Here is a 15,162-nt window from a genome sequence, read left to right on the forward strand (position 1 = left end):
TTGTTCCGATTCTTTTAGCAAATTCGTTGAAATGCGCTCCACTAGCGAAGACACAACAGGCAGAAGAAGTGAGCGATTGATTTTGGACATCATTTTTAGTCTATTTTTTTCAAGTTTGGAAGGATATAATCTGACACAATCGAACCTCCACATTAACCATCAACATCTCCTGTGTACCTCAAGTGAGTTTTAATTATTCTGAGGAGGCTTTTGATGCATTTTGAAACACTTTTTGTCCACAATTAAATTTCACATTGTTTTATTTATTTATAAAAAAAAAAAAAAAAAAGTTGGGCGGCGATTTAAAAAGGCCTTCTTAAACTGGCAATTTTTTTTCCGGGGGGATGGGGTTGAGCTTTGAAAAATCTCACATATAGCTAGCCTCTGGACTTGGCATCTCTGCCTGCAAAACACTTTTTTGACGTTCACGTTAAGTGCTCCCGTTATACATGCAGCCTATTGACCAGAAAGTTTACAAGACCAATTCAGATGAGAATAAACTAAAAAGAGGCCTACGCTCTTACCACCCCCGCCCCCCCCCCCCGAAAAAAAAAAAAACAGTAGATAAATTAGATTTGTGGCACACAGCATGTTCCAAAAACTCGCTTTACTTATAGTGCTGTAGCAACGCTATGTATCGTGGGACGTAAAAATGTCATTTTTGACGATGTTTTGTAAAAAGGAAATGCAAGCATTATGAATGAATATTGAGTGTGTGGAGAAAGTTTTGGTAGTGTAGTACAAAAGAAACTTTAGTTATTGCTGGCTAACGGTCAGTTTCACCTATCAACGCTGATTTGAAAAACGTGTAACGTTAGGGAGGCCCAACATATTAGACCCCTATAAGGATCACGGGGGAGCCTTATAGTTTCTAGATGCATAAGGTACGTTGTCTAACCCAAAACGAGGTGGGTACAGCCACTGCAAGTAGTGGTGGACGTGCGAAATAGCTTCATTTTGGGTTAGAATTATGACGCCATGCATAAATATTGAGAGAGGCGTATAACACTCTCACCCACATTTCGAAATATTTGTGTAAAGGATTTTTATATCCTAGCGGGGTGCCGCGCGAAGCGCGGCATCCCGCTAGTTATTATTATTAGTAGTAGTAGTAGTAGTATTATTATTGTGCGGCCATGTTTGTAGCAATAACAAGATCTCCACCCTCACAAGTGCCCATTTACTCCTGGGTGAAGAGAAGCAATTTAAGGACACAAGAGTCATGATTAATGTATTCGTACCCACACCCTGAGAGGCACAATGCCTTCAAACTTTGAGAATGTTGTGGTTTGGAATTATTTTTTTTAAGAGATTTTCCTTAATTTAAAAAACATAATTTTGCCTCTAGAAATACAACCAGCAGAACATACAGCCATTTTTGTGGAGTCCAAAATTTGGTTCACTGAAATAGTGGACTTTGTTCTGTTATGAAATCACACAAAAATCACACAGTTTATGTGATAGGATATGTGAATCGTTATATATTCTACTTCTAAAATATCTTTACAACCATTTTCATTTCATAACGAACCATCTTTATGCCCCAAAATGCCCAATCCAAGGCAACGGGTCTGTTTAATGTTGAACACTGAGAGACCATTTATACTCACATAATGCAAATTTTGGGATTTCAAAAGACGCTCAAATCTTTTAACCCCAACTATTTATTGTGCTACAATTTTTGTTTAAAAGGATATGGACATTTTTTAGAGATTGATGATTTCTTTCAAAATTATTTAAATTTTATTTTCCACCAAAAGCTTGTAACTGTAACATAACTGGTACCGGTGGAGCGACGCAGTGTGATATTTCGACTGGTCAATGCCCATGCACTGGGAACTACGGTGGCATGTTTTGTGACTCCTGCCAGTTCAACTACTTTGATTATGCCACTGGATGCTCACGTAAGTCTGCCATCATTTTTTGGAAAAAAAAACAATTATTCTGATTTTTCTATAACTATAACTCTTTACCGGGCACCACTAATGTGGTCAACCAACAAAACTACATACAACATTTTAGGGTGTATTTCAATTAAATTAAATTCAAATCAATTTTATTTCATAACACTTAACAAGCAAGAAGTGAAATTTGGTAGACTCGTTCGGCCGGCGAGTGAAATTTCTTTTAGGTTAATTCAGCCTTTGTCACGTTTTCAGAATTTCATTCCTAACTAACACAAAAGTTGTTACCCAACAAGGGGTTGCACAATTTTTTAGGGGGGGGGGCACTTCTAGCCAATTGTATTAATTTTGGTTTTTACCCATACACCGATGTGTGTTAGCACTGTATACTCAGTACTTTCCCGAGTCCTGTGAAAAAATATCACAAGCATGTTACTCGGGTGGGATTCGAACCCACAACCCTTGCAATTCTAGAGCAGTGTCTTACCAACTAGACTACCGAGGTTGCTCGGTAGCTAGAGGCAGTTCGAATCTTATGTTTTGGCAGTGGGTACCGCAATGATATAATAGATGTTAAATTTGCATCGGGGATAAAGAATATTAATTTTGTTTTTTACCCATACACCGATGTGTGTTAGCACTGTATACTCAGTACTTTCCCGAGTCCTGTGAAAAAATATCACAGGCATGTTACTCGGGTGGGATTCGAACCCATGACCCTTGCAATTCTAGAGCAGTGTCTTACCAACTAGACTACCGAGGTTGCCCGGTAGCTAGAGGCAAAGTACTGAGTATACAGTGCTAACACACATCGGTGTATGGGTAAAAACCAAAATTAATATTCTTTATCCCCGATGCAAATTTAACATCTATTATAGCCAATTGTAGTTTCCATTTGCATTTTTCTTAAACAACCCTCTGTATAAACCTTCTAAGTTGTAAGAACTGGCAGTTTCTGGGTCTAGAAATAGAGAAAACTTTGAGGGAACTTTATCCAGCGAGTCACTTTTTTATTAAGGACTGTTTACACCCATAAAATCTCATCCATATTTCAGGCTGTGATGTCTGCTATGACAGTATCTCTACTGAGCATACAGACCTCCTACTCCAAGCAGCTAATCTGACGAGCTTTGTGGAGACATTGAGGGCAGCAGACACGTCTGCGACATTGGGTCCATTCATTGATCGACTGATGGCAACCTACAATCAGATGTTATATCTTGTTCTGAGGGTAAGAATCTATGGAAATAAAATATTTAAATTGATGCAGTTCTAATTTACAGATTGAGTTTTGGGTTTTTTTAACTCTAAAATGGACCAAGACACTATTGGTCATTGCTCAAAATAATTGTTAGCGCAAAAACTTACTTGGTAATGAGCAACGGAGAGCTGTTGAAAGATATACTATTATTGATTGGGTTATTTCACAAACTTAAGCTTCACAACCTTAAGGAAGCTGAATTGAGTTTTATTTTTACAATATTAAGAAAAGTTAAAAATAAAACATTGTGAGAAACGGCTCCTTCAAAAGTTTCGTAGTTTTTGAGAAAGAGGTAGTTTCCCACTCTAATATTTAAATCTAATAAAAGTCTTCAGGCCTGAAGCCTTTTTAGGGTTTTTTTCCTTTCATTTTCTCTTGCAACTTCAATGACCAGATTTGTTATTTTACACATATCTTGCGATAAACCAAGTGAGAATACTGGTCTTTGAATTACCAAACGTGTCCAGTGCAAATTTATTCATTCCCTTGTGGTTTCACTCATGGGGTGACAGGTCTTTTTCTTCAGCTGCGCCACATATCTGGAAATCTCTACCACTTAATATTAGATCTTGTCTTTGTACCACAACATTCAAATCTCTTCTCAAAACTTATCTTATGTCGCAGGTTTTCAAGGACTAATTTTGCTGTGTCTGTTCTTCTTTATTTTGTTTGTTTTGTTTGTTTTTGGTTTTTACTGCCCCTTGAACACCCAGCAGGGTGGATACGTACACATTACAAGTCTTATTATTATTATTAATTTATTATTATTATTATTATTATTATTATTATTATTATTATTTACTGAACTTTTTTGTCTGTTCCTATCAGACCGATGAAGTGATACGAGAAGGTAACAACCTGACCATGACCGTGGCGACCCTGAACACCACAATGATGCAGCTATTAGCAAGCTTGGACGGAACCATCAAGACAAGCATCCAGACATCCCAAGAGAACCAAGCGTCAATAGAGGGCCTCCTTGATCAGGCCAGAGTGGCCATGGTCAGCACAGAACTGGCACTTATCAACTCGTACAATGGACTGTCAAGTGGTAAAATAGTCAAAATCTTTACAGATTCTCATTGTTTTGTCGTCATCCTCATCAAGGTTTTTGTTCGCCCACCTGTTAGACAAAGGTTCCCCATCAGCTTCAATTTGCCTCTCTCTGTCTGTCTGTCTCTCTCTCTAGCCACACTCTGGTCCATTACTCAAAACAATTTTGGGGGTTGAACAAAGAATTAACTAGAGTTGGATTTGAACCAACGACCTCCGGATTAACGTGCCGGCGCTCTACCAACTGAGCTATCTAGCCTTATATTGGCAGTGTCCCTATTTTGTCAATATCTTGGTTCGGGGGTGCCAGTCAGAAGCCATACAACTGTTAACTGCCGTGTAGCCAGGGATCACACTCAAATTACGATACAACCTGGGAAGCTGCAGCCAGGGGAAAAACAGGAATTGAATGCTTTACTTTGAAACTTATTGTAAAAAAAAAAAATCAAATAGGGAAACCGCCAATATAGGGCTAGATAGCTCAGTTGGTAGAGCGCCGGCACGTTAATCCGGAGGTCGTTGGTTCGAATCCCACTCTAGTCAATTCTTTGTTCAACCCCAAAAATCATTTACAAATTTACCCAGTCAGTTTCCCTTGTGGTTTATATTGATATCTGAAACAAAAAGTCGCATCCCCTTAAGGTGATCCCCTAGCTGCCGCTTCCCAGGTTGTGTCGTAATTTGGGTGTGATCCCTGGCTACACGGCAGTTAACGGTTGTATGGCTTCTGACTGGCACCCTCCGAACAAAGATATTGACAAAATAGGGAAACCGCCAATATAGGGCTAGATAGCTCAGTTGGTAGAGCGCCGGCACGTTAATCCGGAGGTCGTTGGTTCGAATCCCACTCTAGTCAATTCTTTGTTCAACCCCAAAAATCATTTACAAATTTACCCAGTCAGTTTCCCTTGTGGTTTATATTGATATAAAAAAAATTCAAGTAAGTTTTTATTGCCAAACGTCTACCTTCCCTTAAAAGCAATTTACTTTGTATTGCCCTCTAGGTGACATCCAGTCGTATCAGCTGACCCTTGGGCAGCTCGTTATTGAACTAGCTGCAATCCAGACTCAACTCACCACTTTATCTTCCTCGGTGACTACTCGCGAGTCACTTCTCACTCAGCAGGTCACTGACCCAATTTACTTTGTATTGCCCTCTAGGTGACATCCAGTCGTATCAGCTGACCCTTGGGCAGCTCGTTACTGAACTAGCTGGGATCCAGACTCAACTCACCACTTTATCTTCCTCGGTGACTACTCGCGAGTCACTTCTCACTCAGCAGGTCACTGACCCAATTTACTTTGTATTGCCCTCTAGGTGACATCCAGTCGTATCAGCTGCCACTTGGGCAGCTCGTTATTGAACTAGCTGCAATCCAGACTCAACTCACCACTTTATCTTCCTCGGTGACTACTCGCGAGTCACTTCTCACTCAGCAGGTCACTGACCCAATTTACTTTGTATTGCCCTCTAGGTGACATCCAGTCGTATCAGCTGACCCTTGGGCAGCTCGTTACAGAACTAGCTGCAATCCAGACTCAACTCACCACTTTATCTTCCTCGGTGACTACTCGCGAGTCACTTCTCACTCAGCAGGTCACTGACCCAATTTACTTTGTATTGCCCTCTAGGTGACATCCAGTCGTATCAGCTGACCCTTGGGCAGCTCGTTACAGAACTAGCTGGGATCCAGACTCAACTCACCACTTTATCTTCCTCGGTGACTACTCGTGAGTTACTTCTCACTCAGCAGGTCACTGACCCAATTTACTTTGTATTGCCCTCTAGGTGACATCCAGTCGTATCAGCTGACCCTTGGGCAGCTCGTTACTGAACTAGCTGGGATCCAGACTCAACTCACCACTTTATCGTCCTCGGTGACTACTCGTGAGTTACTTCTCACTCAGCAGGTCACTGACCTCTCACTTGCTGCTGGCACAGCGGTACAGACTGCAGAGGAGGCTCTGATGGTAAGGATATTAATTTGTGTTTTTTATTTGTGTCATCTGCTCAGTAGTAAACTTTCACATGAAAATTTCCAGAAAACAAAGTTAAAGACAGTGGACACTATTGGTAATTGTCAAAGACCAGTGTTCTCACATGGTGTATCTCAACATGTGCATAAAATATCAAACCTGTCAAAATTTGAGCTCAACTGTGGTTGAAGTTGCGAGATAATAATGATAGAAAAAAACACCATTGTCACACGAAGTTGTGTGCTTCCAGATGCTCGATTTTGAGACCTCAAATTCTAAATCTGAGGTCTTAAAATCAAATTCGCATAAAATTACTTCTTTCTCAGAAACTGGGTTACTTCAGAGGGAGCCGTTTCTCACAATGTTTTATACTATCGAATAGTGTCTATTGTCCACGGCCTTTAAAACAGTGACATCATCAGTAGGGGAGCATTCAGAATAGTCAATGCAAGTGGCACTGGACACCTTTGGTAATTGTCAAAGACCAGTATTCTCACTTGGTGTATCCCAACAAATGCATAAACTAACAAACCTTTGAAAATTTGGACTCAATTGGTCATTGGAGCTGCAAAAAAAAAATGAGAGAAAAAACACCCTTGTTGCTTTAAAAAAAAATATCTTACTTCAGAGGGAGTCGTTTCTCACAATGTTTTATACTATCAACAGCTCTCCGTTCAGTTTTTATTTAAAAAAAACCTGTATAGAACAAACAAAAAAGAAGAAGAAAAATTACCCAGCTGGCCAAGATCGTAAATTTAATTCTTGATTAAACTACAAAGTCATTTGATAACTACTGATGTTGGAGACCATTGATCAAAAATATCTGGTTTTTGTGAGGCATATACTTTGTGAAGCTGATCAATACTTCAAAATTTGTGGTTGGTGGATCAAGTATAGTAACAAATATTAAAAAAATGTTTTAACATTACTAACAAACTTTAGCTGCATATATGTTGACCTTCTTTTCCAAAAACTGCTGAATGGACAAAGATAACAGTTATTGAATATTTATAATAATAATAACTTGTAGGAAGATTTTGATTTGTTTATTTAACAACATAGTATTTATTGATAACCGACAGCAGTTTATCACCATTTATAGGTATCATCAAGTATGAAACAATAAAAAAGAAACAGAAGGCACTGAAAACATTCAATAAAAATAAATAATATTTAAAGGAAGGGTACACGTTTGGTAATTGTCAAAGACCAGTCTTCTCACTTGGTGTATCCCATTATAACCAGAAAATAACAAGCCTGTGAAAATTTGAGCTCAACTGGTCATCAAAGTTGCGAGAAAATTATGAAAGAAAAAAACACCCTTGTTGGACGAATTTGTGTGCTTTCAGATTGGAATAACAGACTTCTAGCTAGAAGTCTTTTATTATTTTAGTGAGAAACTACCTCTTTCTAAAAAACTATGTTACTTCAGAGGGAGTCGTTTCTCACAATGTTTTATACTATTAACAGCTCTCCAGTGCTTGTTACCAAGTCAGTTTTTAAGTTAAAATTTGTTTTGAGTAATGACCAAACGTGTACCTTCCCTTTAAGAAAACCATAAAAAGTATAACAAAATATATATAACGGCATACACATTATGTAATTGAAAAAAATATATAAAAAAATAAGCGTGACAATTATTCCTCCCACTCATTTCCCAGACGGTCCAACAAGCTCAATCAGTTCATGACAATACAACCAGCCACACTGCAGCCCTGGTCACCAAAGCCAACGAGGTCACGACCTTAGGTCAACAGACCCAGCAAGCAGTGTCAGAGGTCATGGAGAGGGCACAGATGGCCCAGAGTGCAGGGGAGGGCGGGGCTGAAGGCACGATGTCAGCAAGGATTGAGGAGCTCCGACAGGAGTCCGATGATGTCATACAAGAAGCTATGTCAAAGGTCATGCAGGCGGCTGGCATCGAAGCTCAGGTAAGTGATGAACTAGAAAGCGACTACAGTGACTAGCCCAGGCCTGGTCTAGCCAATAGGACAAGTTTGCTTGTCACTCATTTCATTAGTAGGCTTCATACTAACCAACAATGATGTTTTTCAATTCTGAACTTCGAAGGGTTGTTGTAACAAGCTATTCGCCCGCAATCCTTAACTTATTTATTTGTTTATCAACCAATTAGGATGATGTCTTTTTCAGCAAAACTTGTCCAAACTGATTAAAAGTGGATGTTTATAAATGTTGTAGAACAACTTTGGAATGTGCTTTTTCTGTTGCAATCAGTTGACTGTCATGATGTTAAATTGCCCAGACATTCCATTGTTAACAGCAAAAACTATATTGGTAATTCCTAAAAGTTTGAAACGTTATACTGCACATGCATGTAGGCGTGGTTAAATTTTTTCAATTCTTGTTTGAGGTAAAATCTACAATTTTCTGTCCTTATTTTTTAAATGTTCAAATCAATATGAATTCCAATTTGTTGTTCTGCAGGCTACAGCCAAACAGGAAGCGGCAGCCAGTGTAATCAGTGATGTTGAAGCCACTGGAACTCTAACAGAGAGTCTAGTCAGCACCGCCAATGCGACACTCGATGAAGTCAACGCGCGTTACAATCGTGCGTTGGCAGCCAACCAATCAGCTACTGAGGCTGTCGCGTCCTCAACTGCGACATTCACCGCCGCCGAGGAAATGCTGGCGATCGTTACAAACTTCGAAAGCCAGTCTTCAGGTTGGTGATTATAATGTCATGGTCAAGTTGCCGGATACATGGTGGGGTCATAACATTCCTTTTATCTTTCTCGGGTCCCTGGGGAGTATACAGTCCCAGCTGGCTGCCAGGGCACTCCAAAAGTTTTTTCAAACACAATACGAGCATCTGGGTGAAGAGAAGCAATTATGGTGGCGTGCCTGTAATACTCAAGGACACAGTTGTTGTGACTGGGATTCAAACCCTATATGGGTATAGTATGAACTTCTTGAAAGGAAAAAAACCCTTGTCACACGATGTTGTGTGCTTTAAGATGCTTGATGTCAAGACCTCAAAATCTAATTCTGGAGACTCAAAACCAAATTCGTAGAAAAGTTACTTCTTTCTTGAAAACTACGTTACTTCAGAGGGAGCCGTTTCTCACAATCAACCTCTCCCCATTACTCGTTACCAAGTAAGGGTTTATGCTAAAAATTATTTTGAGTTTTTACCAATAGTGTCCACTGCCTCTAACAGTTTAATGAGGTTTGGCGAGGCCTGATTTTTATACCTTTTTTTTCTGCAGCGGCCCGAACTGCTGCTGATGAAGCTCTCTTGAAGCAGACGTCAATCCAGACTCTAAGTAGTGAGAGTACTACATTAGCAACAGATCTAAAGGCTCAGTTGACTCCAATCAATATCACGGCTAAGGAGGGACTCACTACGGCTAACCAAGCACTCCAGAGTGTGGAAGCTGAGGCACAGGTAAGTCCTGGCACCTTTCTTAAATCTCGGGCTCCGGCTCCAGGCTCCATTAGGTGCTCGAGCCACATGCGTAATGTTCAAAATACACGCTGCTCCAAAAATACATAGGCCTGGAGACCGGCACACAGAGCTATAAACCTTTGTCATGGTGCAGCCATCTTGAATTTTTCCCATTGATATCAATGAAACCAATCCGAGGCTGGAAGAAAAATAGTCTGGTTCCTATTTTGCAAAATGATTATTAGCATTCATTATTGTCATTCGATACAAGGAACATGACCAATATGGAGACAGCATGATAAAGGTCTATACCTGGAGACAGATCGACCCAAGCTGGGGTTCAATCATAGAGTTATTTATAAGAACTGGTGGCCATTTTCTAAGTTGACAAAACTGGCATCTCACAGCGTGTGTTTGTGCGGCCATTTTGTAAGTTGAACAAACAGCATCGCGTGAGCGTTCAATAAAAAAAACCTCAAACGTGTATTTCATATTCAATGCGCATGCAGAATGACGTGCTTGTTATCTTGCGGTCCCGTGGCGTTTGTGCACGTAGGATCACTCGTGCGCCCTCTAGTTTCTTATATATAACTCTATGGGTTAAATGCACCTGCCACAATTTATCCTTATACATTCATCTATTTACCAATAAATTCATAATAAAGAAATAGTCCACAGCTCAGAATTAGTTGTAATTTATGCTTGATTAAATTTGTTTCTGTGTGACATTTTGAAGTCCGAACCCAGAAGCATTTTATGAAGAATTGACCCAATTCACCTGACCTCATCATCAGAATATCTTGGATGCACCATACTGGTGGGCAATGTCATTTGTGCGTTATTTCACATAAGTGCACATTTTAGGCGACGTGGTGTTTTACACATAAATCCAATTGACCACCAAAATGGTGAGCGTGGCACAGTCGCCCGAGTGTCAAGGGGTTAATAGGTTTCGTTGTCCTAAACCTCGGCTTAGGATCTAGCTGTGGCTCCGGCTGATTTTGGAAACACAGTGCAAAATGTCACTGCTTTGAAATGGCTAATGGAGCCAAAGCCGAAGCCTAAGTTGTGGTTTTAAAAGGGCCCCGAGACAACTCTTCCAAATGTTAATATGTTTACTCAGCCTCAAGCCCGGTTCATACTTCCTGCGAATGCGTATGCGAATGCGATACGAATTTTTGACCTCACAAACTCGCAATGAAAAATGTGCAAAAGTGAAACTGTGTTCAACTCCTGCAAAACATTCGCTGCTAAAACAGCCATGTGACGTCAAAATTTGCAATGAATAATTTGCAAAAGTGAAACTGTGTTCAACTCCTGTGAAACATTCACTGCGAAAACAGCCATGTGACGTCAAAACTCGCTTCGCATTTTTCGCAGGAAGTTTAAATCAAGCTTTAGTCGTATTAATTTATACAATGACTCTCCTTTCCATTCATCAGAACATCCGACCAGTGAGCCAGAAGGCTCAGCAACTAGCAACTGAATCCGCCACTAAACTTCAGGACACCAGTGAAATAACAAACTCCATTCGCACAATCAACGCCACGCAGTACCAGCCGGCTAAAGCGCAGTGCGATCTTTACACACCAGACCTGGTAACCTTAGAGGGATTAGTTCTCCAAGCAAACACAGAAGCGCAGACGGCAACGGACGAGGCCCTCGCGACCGAAGCAGCGACCAGTAAACTCTTAGATGACGTCCGGAATATCCAGCAGGTGGACCTGGCAGAGTTGCCCGCGTTGATGGTTAGAATTGAGCAAGCGAGGGCGACGTTCACACAAGGGGACTTTGCGCAGTTGGTGACATCGTTGAGTCAGGCTGTCGCAGAGCAGCAAGTGTGGTTGGACAATACACAGATACAGGTGACTGAGATACAGGAACAGATTGATGCTTTAGAGAGCTTCAAAGTTTCACAGTAATGAATATTCATACCGTTTGAATATTTGAATATTCATCACTATGATGAAGAGTGCTTCAAAGTTTCACAGAAAAGATAATTCACAACATAACATAATTTGAATATTCAATTTTATGCTTTAGAGAGCTTCAAAGTTTCACAGTAATAAATATTATACATTTTGAGTATTCATCACTATGCTTTAGAGAGCTTCAAAGTTTTACATTAATAAACTTTTTTGCACCATTTACATATTTGAATATTCATCACTACTCTGAGCCCAATTTCTTAAAGCAGAAAATAATGCTTAAAAATTTCTGCTAAGCACTATTTAGTCCAGTCCAGGTTTTACATGTGAAATGGTGTTTTTACAGGAAACCTATTTCTGCTAACCAAACTTTGTTTTGTGCCTAGCTGCTTTTTGTGCCTAGGCAGCTCCCCCTGAAATTTGGACCTGGTCATTGTGCAAATCTGTGAATTACAACTTTAAACAAAAATGAAGTGGAAGAAAGCAACACCATCTAACTGTATGTTAATATATTAGTGGTGCTGAATTTTCGTTTTTGAGTAGAAAGTGAATTTAGAAATTTCAAATTTCTTGCCATGGTCATATTCAGTACATTTTTTGCATTTTAAATAAAGGTCTGGAATTTAATGGTGCTCTTTTTAAATAATGTTACTACTGAGCAGCTTTTTGTAATTGTTTCGAATGTGAAATAATCATGCTTGTGAAATCTCCACTCTAAAAGGGGATATTCTCTCTTTTTTTTTATTGATCAGACCAAGTTTTTATTTGGCTCTTTTGAAAGTCAATCTCTTTCGGAGTGAAATTGGAACAAACTTCACTCTAAATCGAGTTGAAGACTGGTCTTTAACAATTACCAAACGTGTACCTTCCCTTTAAGCCTATAGTGGGAAAACTAACAATTTCTTTTTCTGTGTCCCGTTTTTAAGATATTTAAAAAAATCTTGAGCAGTTATGTCCATTGCAGGAAGAATAATCCCTAATAGGAATACACAATCTGAGAAGCATTACTGACAGTAACGCTTCTCAGATTCAAATCTTAGGCATACAAACTGATCTCTTTTTACAATAACCACCTTACTTTGAATTGAAATGTTTCTCAAAACGCTGTTAGGCTTCTAACCAAAAGTTTTTATTGCCATTCATTTCAAGAGTGATTCCAAAACATAAAATCTTCCCTGTAAAGGCAGTGGACACTATTGGTAATTAGTCCAAATAATTATCAGCAAAAAACCTTGCTTGGTAGCAAGTAATGGGGAGCGGTTGCTAGTATAAAACATTGTGAGAAACGGCTCCCTCTGAGGTGACGTAGTTTATGAGAAAAAAAGTAATTGTCCACGAATTTGATTTCGAGACCGCAAGTTTAGAACTCGAGGTCTCGAAATCAAGCATCTGAGAGCACACAACTTCGTGTGACAATGGTGTTTTTTTCGTTCATAGTTATCTTGCAACTCTGCCGACCAATCAAACTCAAATTTTCACAGGTTTGTTATCTTATGCATATGTTAAGATACACCAAGTGAGAAGACTGGTCTTTGACATTTACCAATAGTGTCTAGTGTCTTTAAGATAAGTTGTCATTAATCATTATAATATTTTCTTATAAAGGTAACACATATCTCAGTAGCTACATGTCATCAAGGTGCTTTCTAATTTATCTCTGTTAATTGGGTGTACTTGGACCTCTCCTTTAACTTTATCAACTCCGTCGGAGCATACAACCCCAAGCTCTTTGTAAGGGGTCAGTCCCAACACAATACTGTATTGGTCCTTACAGGTCCCCATCACCTGGCAGCCTGGGTTACAAGATGCATTCATAAATACCTGAGACAGTTTCGCTATTCCTATTGGTGGAGAGCGCGTCACGTGGGTGTGTATAAACCTTTGTTTATGACCGGTAAAAAGTGTTAATTCATGGGCGTGACACGCAACCTTGCACCTGTTCTTATAAGACAGTTTCTTCATTCCTATTGGTCGAGAGCAACGGCTGAAACAGTTGTGCCACATCACGCGATACGCACGATGTGCGGCGGAGGGCTTTACCATTTCATAGCTGGAGGGGTGTTGTGTTGAAAGAAATCATTTTAAAAATTATAATTTTTGCATTTATTTTACTTTTTTACCAAAAAGTGATGATGTTTTTGACCGAAAAAGATATTTATGAATGGGAGTCAAAGTGTTGAATCGGTTATCAACTAGTGGTTTGAACTCGCCGAGGCCTGGTTCGATGCGATTAACCACTAGATGAAAACCTCTTCACCACACATTGATTCCCTTAACTATGGTTGCTCAACTTCAATTTTAACACTTCCAGATGTAACTGTAGAACTTCTTTACTGACTTGGGAAGTATTGACATTTTTTAATAATTTGACTTGGGATGTAACCTTTATCTTTCAGAAACAAAAATAGATCAATCAGTAATCAATGGTAAAAAATTCACAAAGGGGAGTCCATCAATTTTATCAAATTGTGACACATTTTTTAGGATCTAAAAAGATTCAGTCATCAGACACTTTGCTTTGCAATTAAGATTGATAAACAACAAAAGTCTAATCTTGTTACTTTGTGAAATTGAGTTCTAGACTTCCTGCATGTGTAATTTTGATTGTTTAAAAATAGGAAAAAATTGTTTGCAAATGTTTCATTTTTTAATGATGTTATATGAGGCCTTAAATCAAAACCTTTCGTAGGCGTTAAAAGTGTACAATTTATCACAATGACTTGTAGTATATTTAGCCTTCCTGGTTATGCCTTGGAATGTACCATAAGAAATCACATAATTATATTACACTGTATACATATTCCCTTAAATATTTATGACATGGTGTGGGGGAGTTTTTGTGCGGAAAAGTAGTGGTTTTATTTTACTCTTTTTTTAAAGTTGAGTCTTGTTATTTTTTAAAAGAGGAGACTTATTACTTTTTAACAGGGGAGGCTTGATATTTTTGACAGAGGAGGCTTGTTATTTCTAAAAAGAGTGGGCTTGTTATTTTTTAACAGAGGAGGCATGCTATTTTGTAACAGAGGAGGCTTGCTATTTTTTAACAGGGGAGACATGTTATTTTTGACAGGATATGTGTGTTAATATTTTAAAGAAACAGCTTTAGAAAATGTGTCCAGTCTCTGTTGTTATCTCTCATTACACAGTATTTATCAAGGATTGTATGTTTTTCCTGTGTGTGAACAGGAAGCAGATGTTGTTGTGTCACTAGAGGTTTGCTTTTTTTCTCATCTATTCTGCACACACACTATGATTAGTGTGTGAACATTCAAACACGATGTACAAATATTTAAGTGTGTTATTTCAAATAAAAGCGAATAAAATATATATTTGTGTAGAGTTTCTTTTTCTTATAAATATATACCACTTTAGTAAGATGGGTCTGTCCTTATGGGGGTCATTGTGTGACATAATTTTATAAAAATGGGCAGTAATTTCTTTTGTTCAAGCCCGTTTCCTAAGCCCGTTTCTCGCAAGAAAAATTTCCCTGTACTGTATTTTTCGTAGTAACCTTGTGTACTTGTCAAGTTTTGCCTTTGAAAAAAAGGCTTATCAAATTTTGCCTGAAAAAAATGTTGGCCTATATGACCTTGTGTACTTGTGAAAAAGGCTAATGGGCCTTGTGTAGGCCCT

The 15,162-nt window shown here is 39.0% G+C and overlaps 1 protein-coding gene across 1 annotated transcript in view; it reads left to right on the plus strand.

Annotated features, from left to right (window-relative positions):
• The window catches only part of LOC139948053 (uncharacterized), a 40,337-nt gene extending 25,483 nt beyond the window's left edge, over positions 1–14,854 (plus strand). Inside the window, exons 19-26 of the mRNA XM_071946054.1 lie at positions 1,761–1,904; positions 2,960–3,135; positions 3,994–4,216; positions 6,008–6,189; positions 7,857–8,126; positions 8,641–8,878; positions 9,423–9,601; positions 11,044–14,854. Coding sequence (XP_071802155.1) covers positions 1,761–1,904; positions 2,960–3,135; positions 3,994–4,216; positions 6,008–6,189; positions 7,857–8,126; positions 8,641–8,878; positions 9,423–9,601; positions 11,044–11,523 — 1,892 coding nt within the window. The 3' untranslated portion in view covers positions 11,524–14,854. The remainder of the gene's footprint in view (positions 1–1,760; positions 1,905–2,959; positions 3,136–3,993; positions 4,217–6,007; positions 6,190–7,856; positions 8,127–8,640; positions 8,879–9,422; positions 9,602–11,043) is intronic.
• Positions 14,855–15,162: the final 308 nt, after the last annotated feature.

The sequence above is a fragment of the Asterias amurensis genome, chromosome 15 (genome assembly GCF_032118995.1).
Source record: "Asterias amurensis chromosome 15, ASM3211899v1".
In the NCBI taxonomy this organism is placed as follows: domain Eukaryota; kingdom Metazoa; phylum Echinodermata; class Asteroidea; order Forcipulatida; family Asteriidae; genus Asterias; species Asterias amurensis.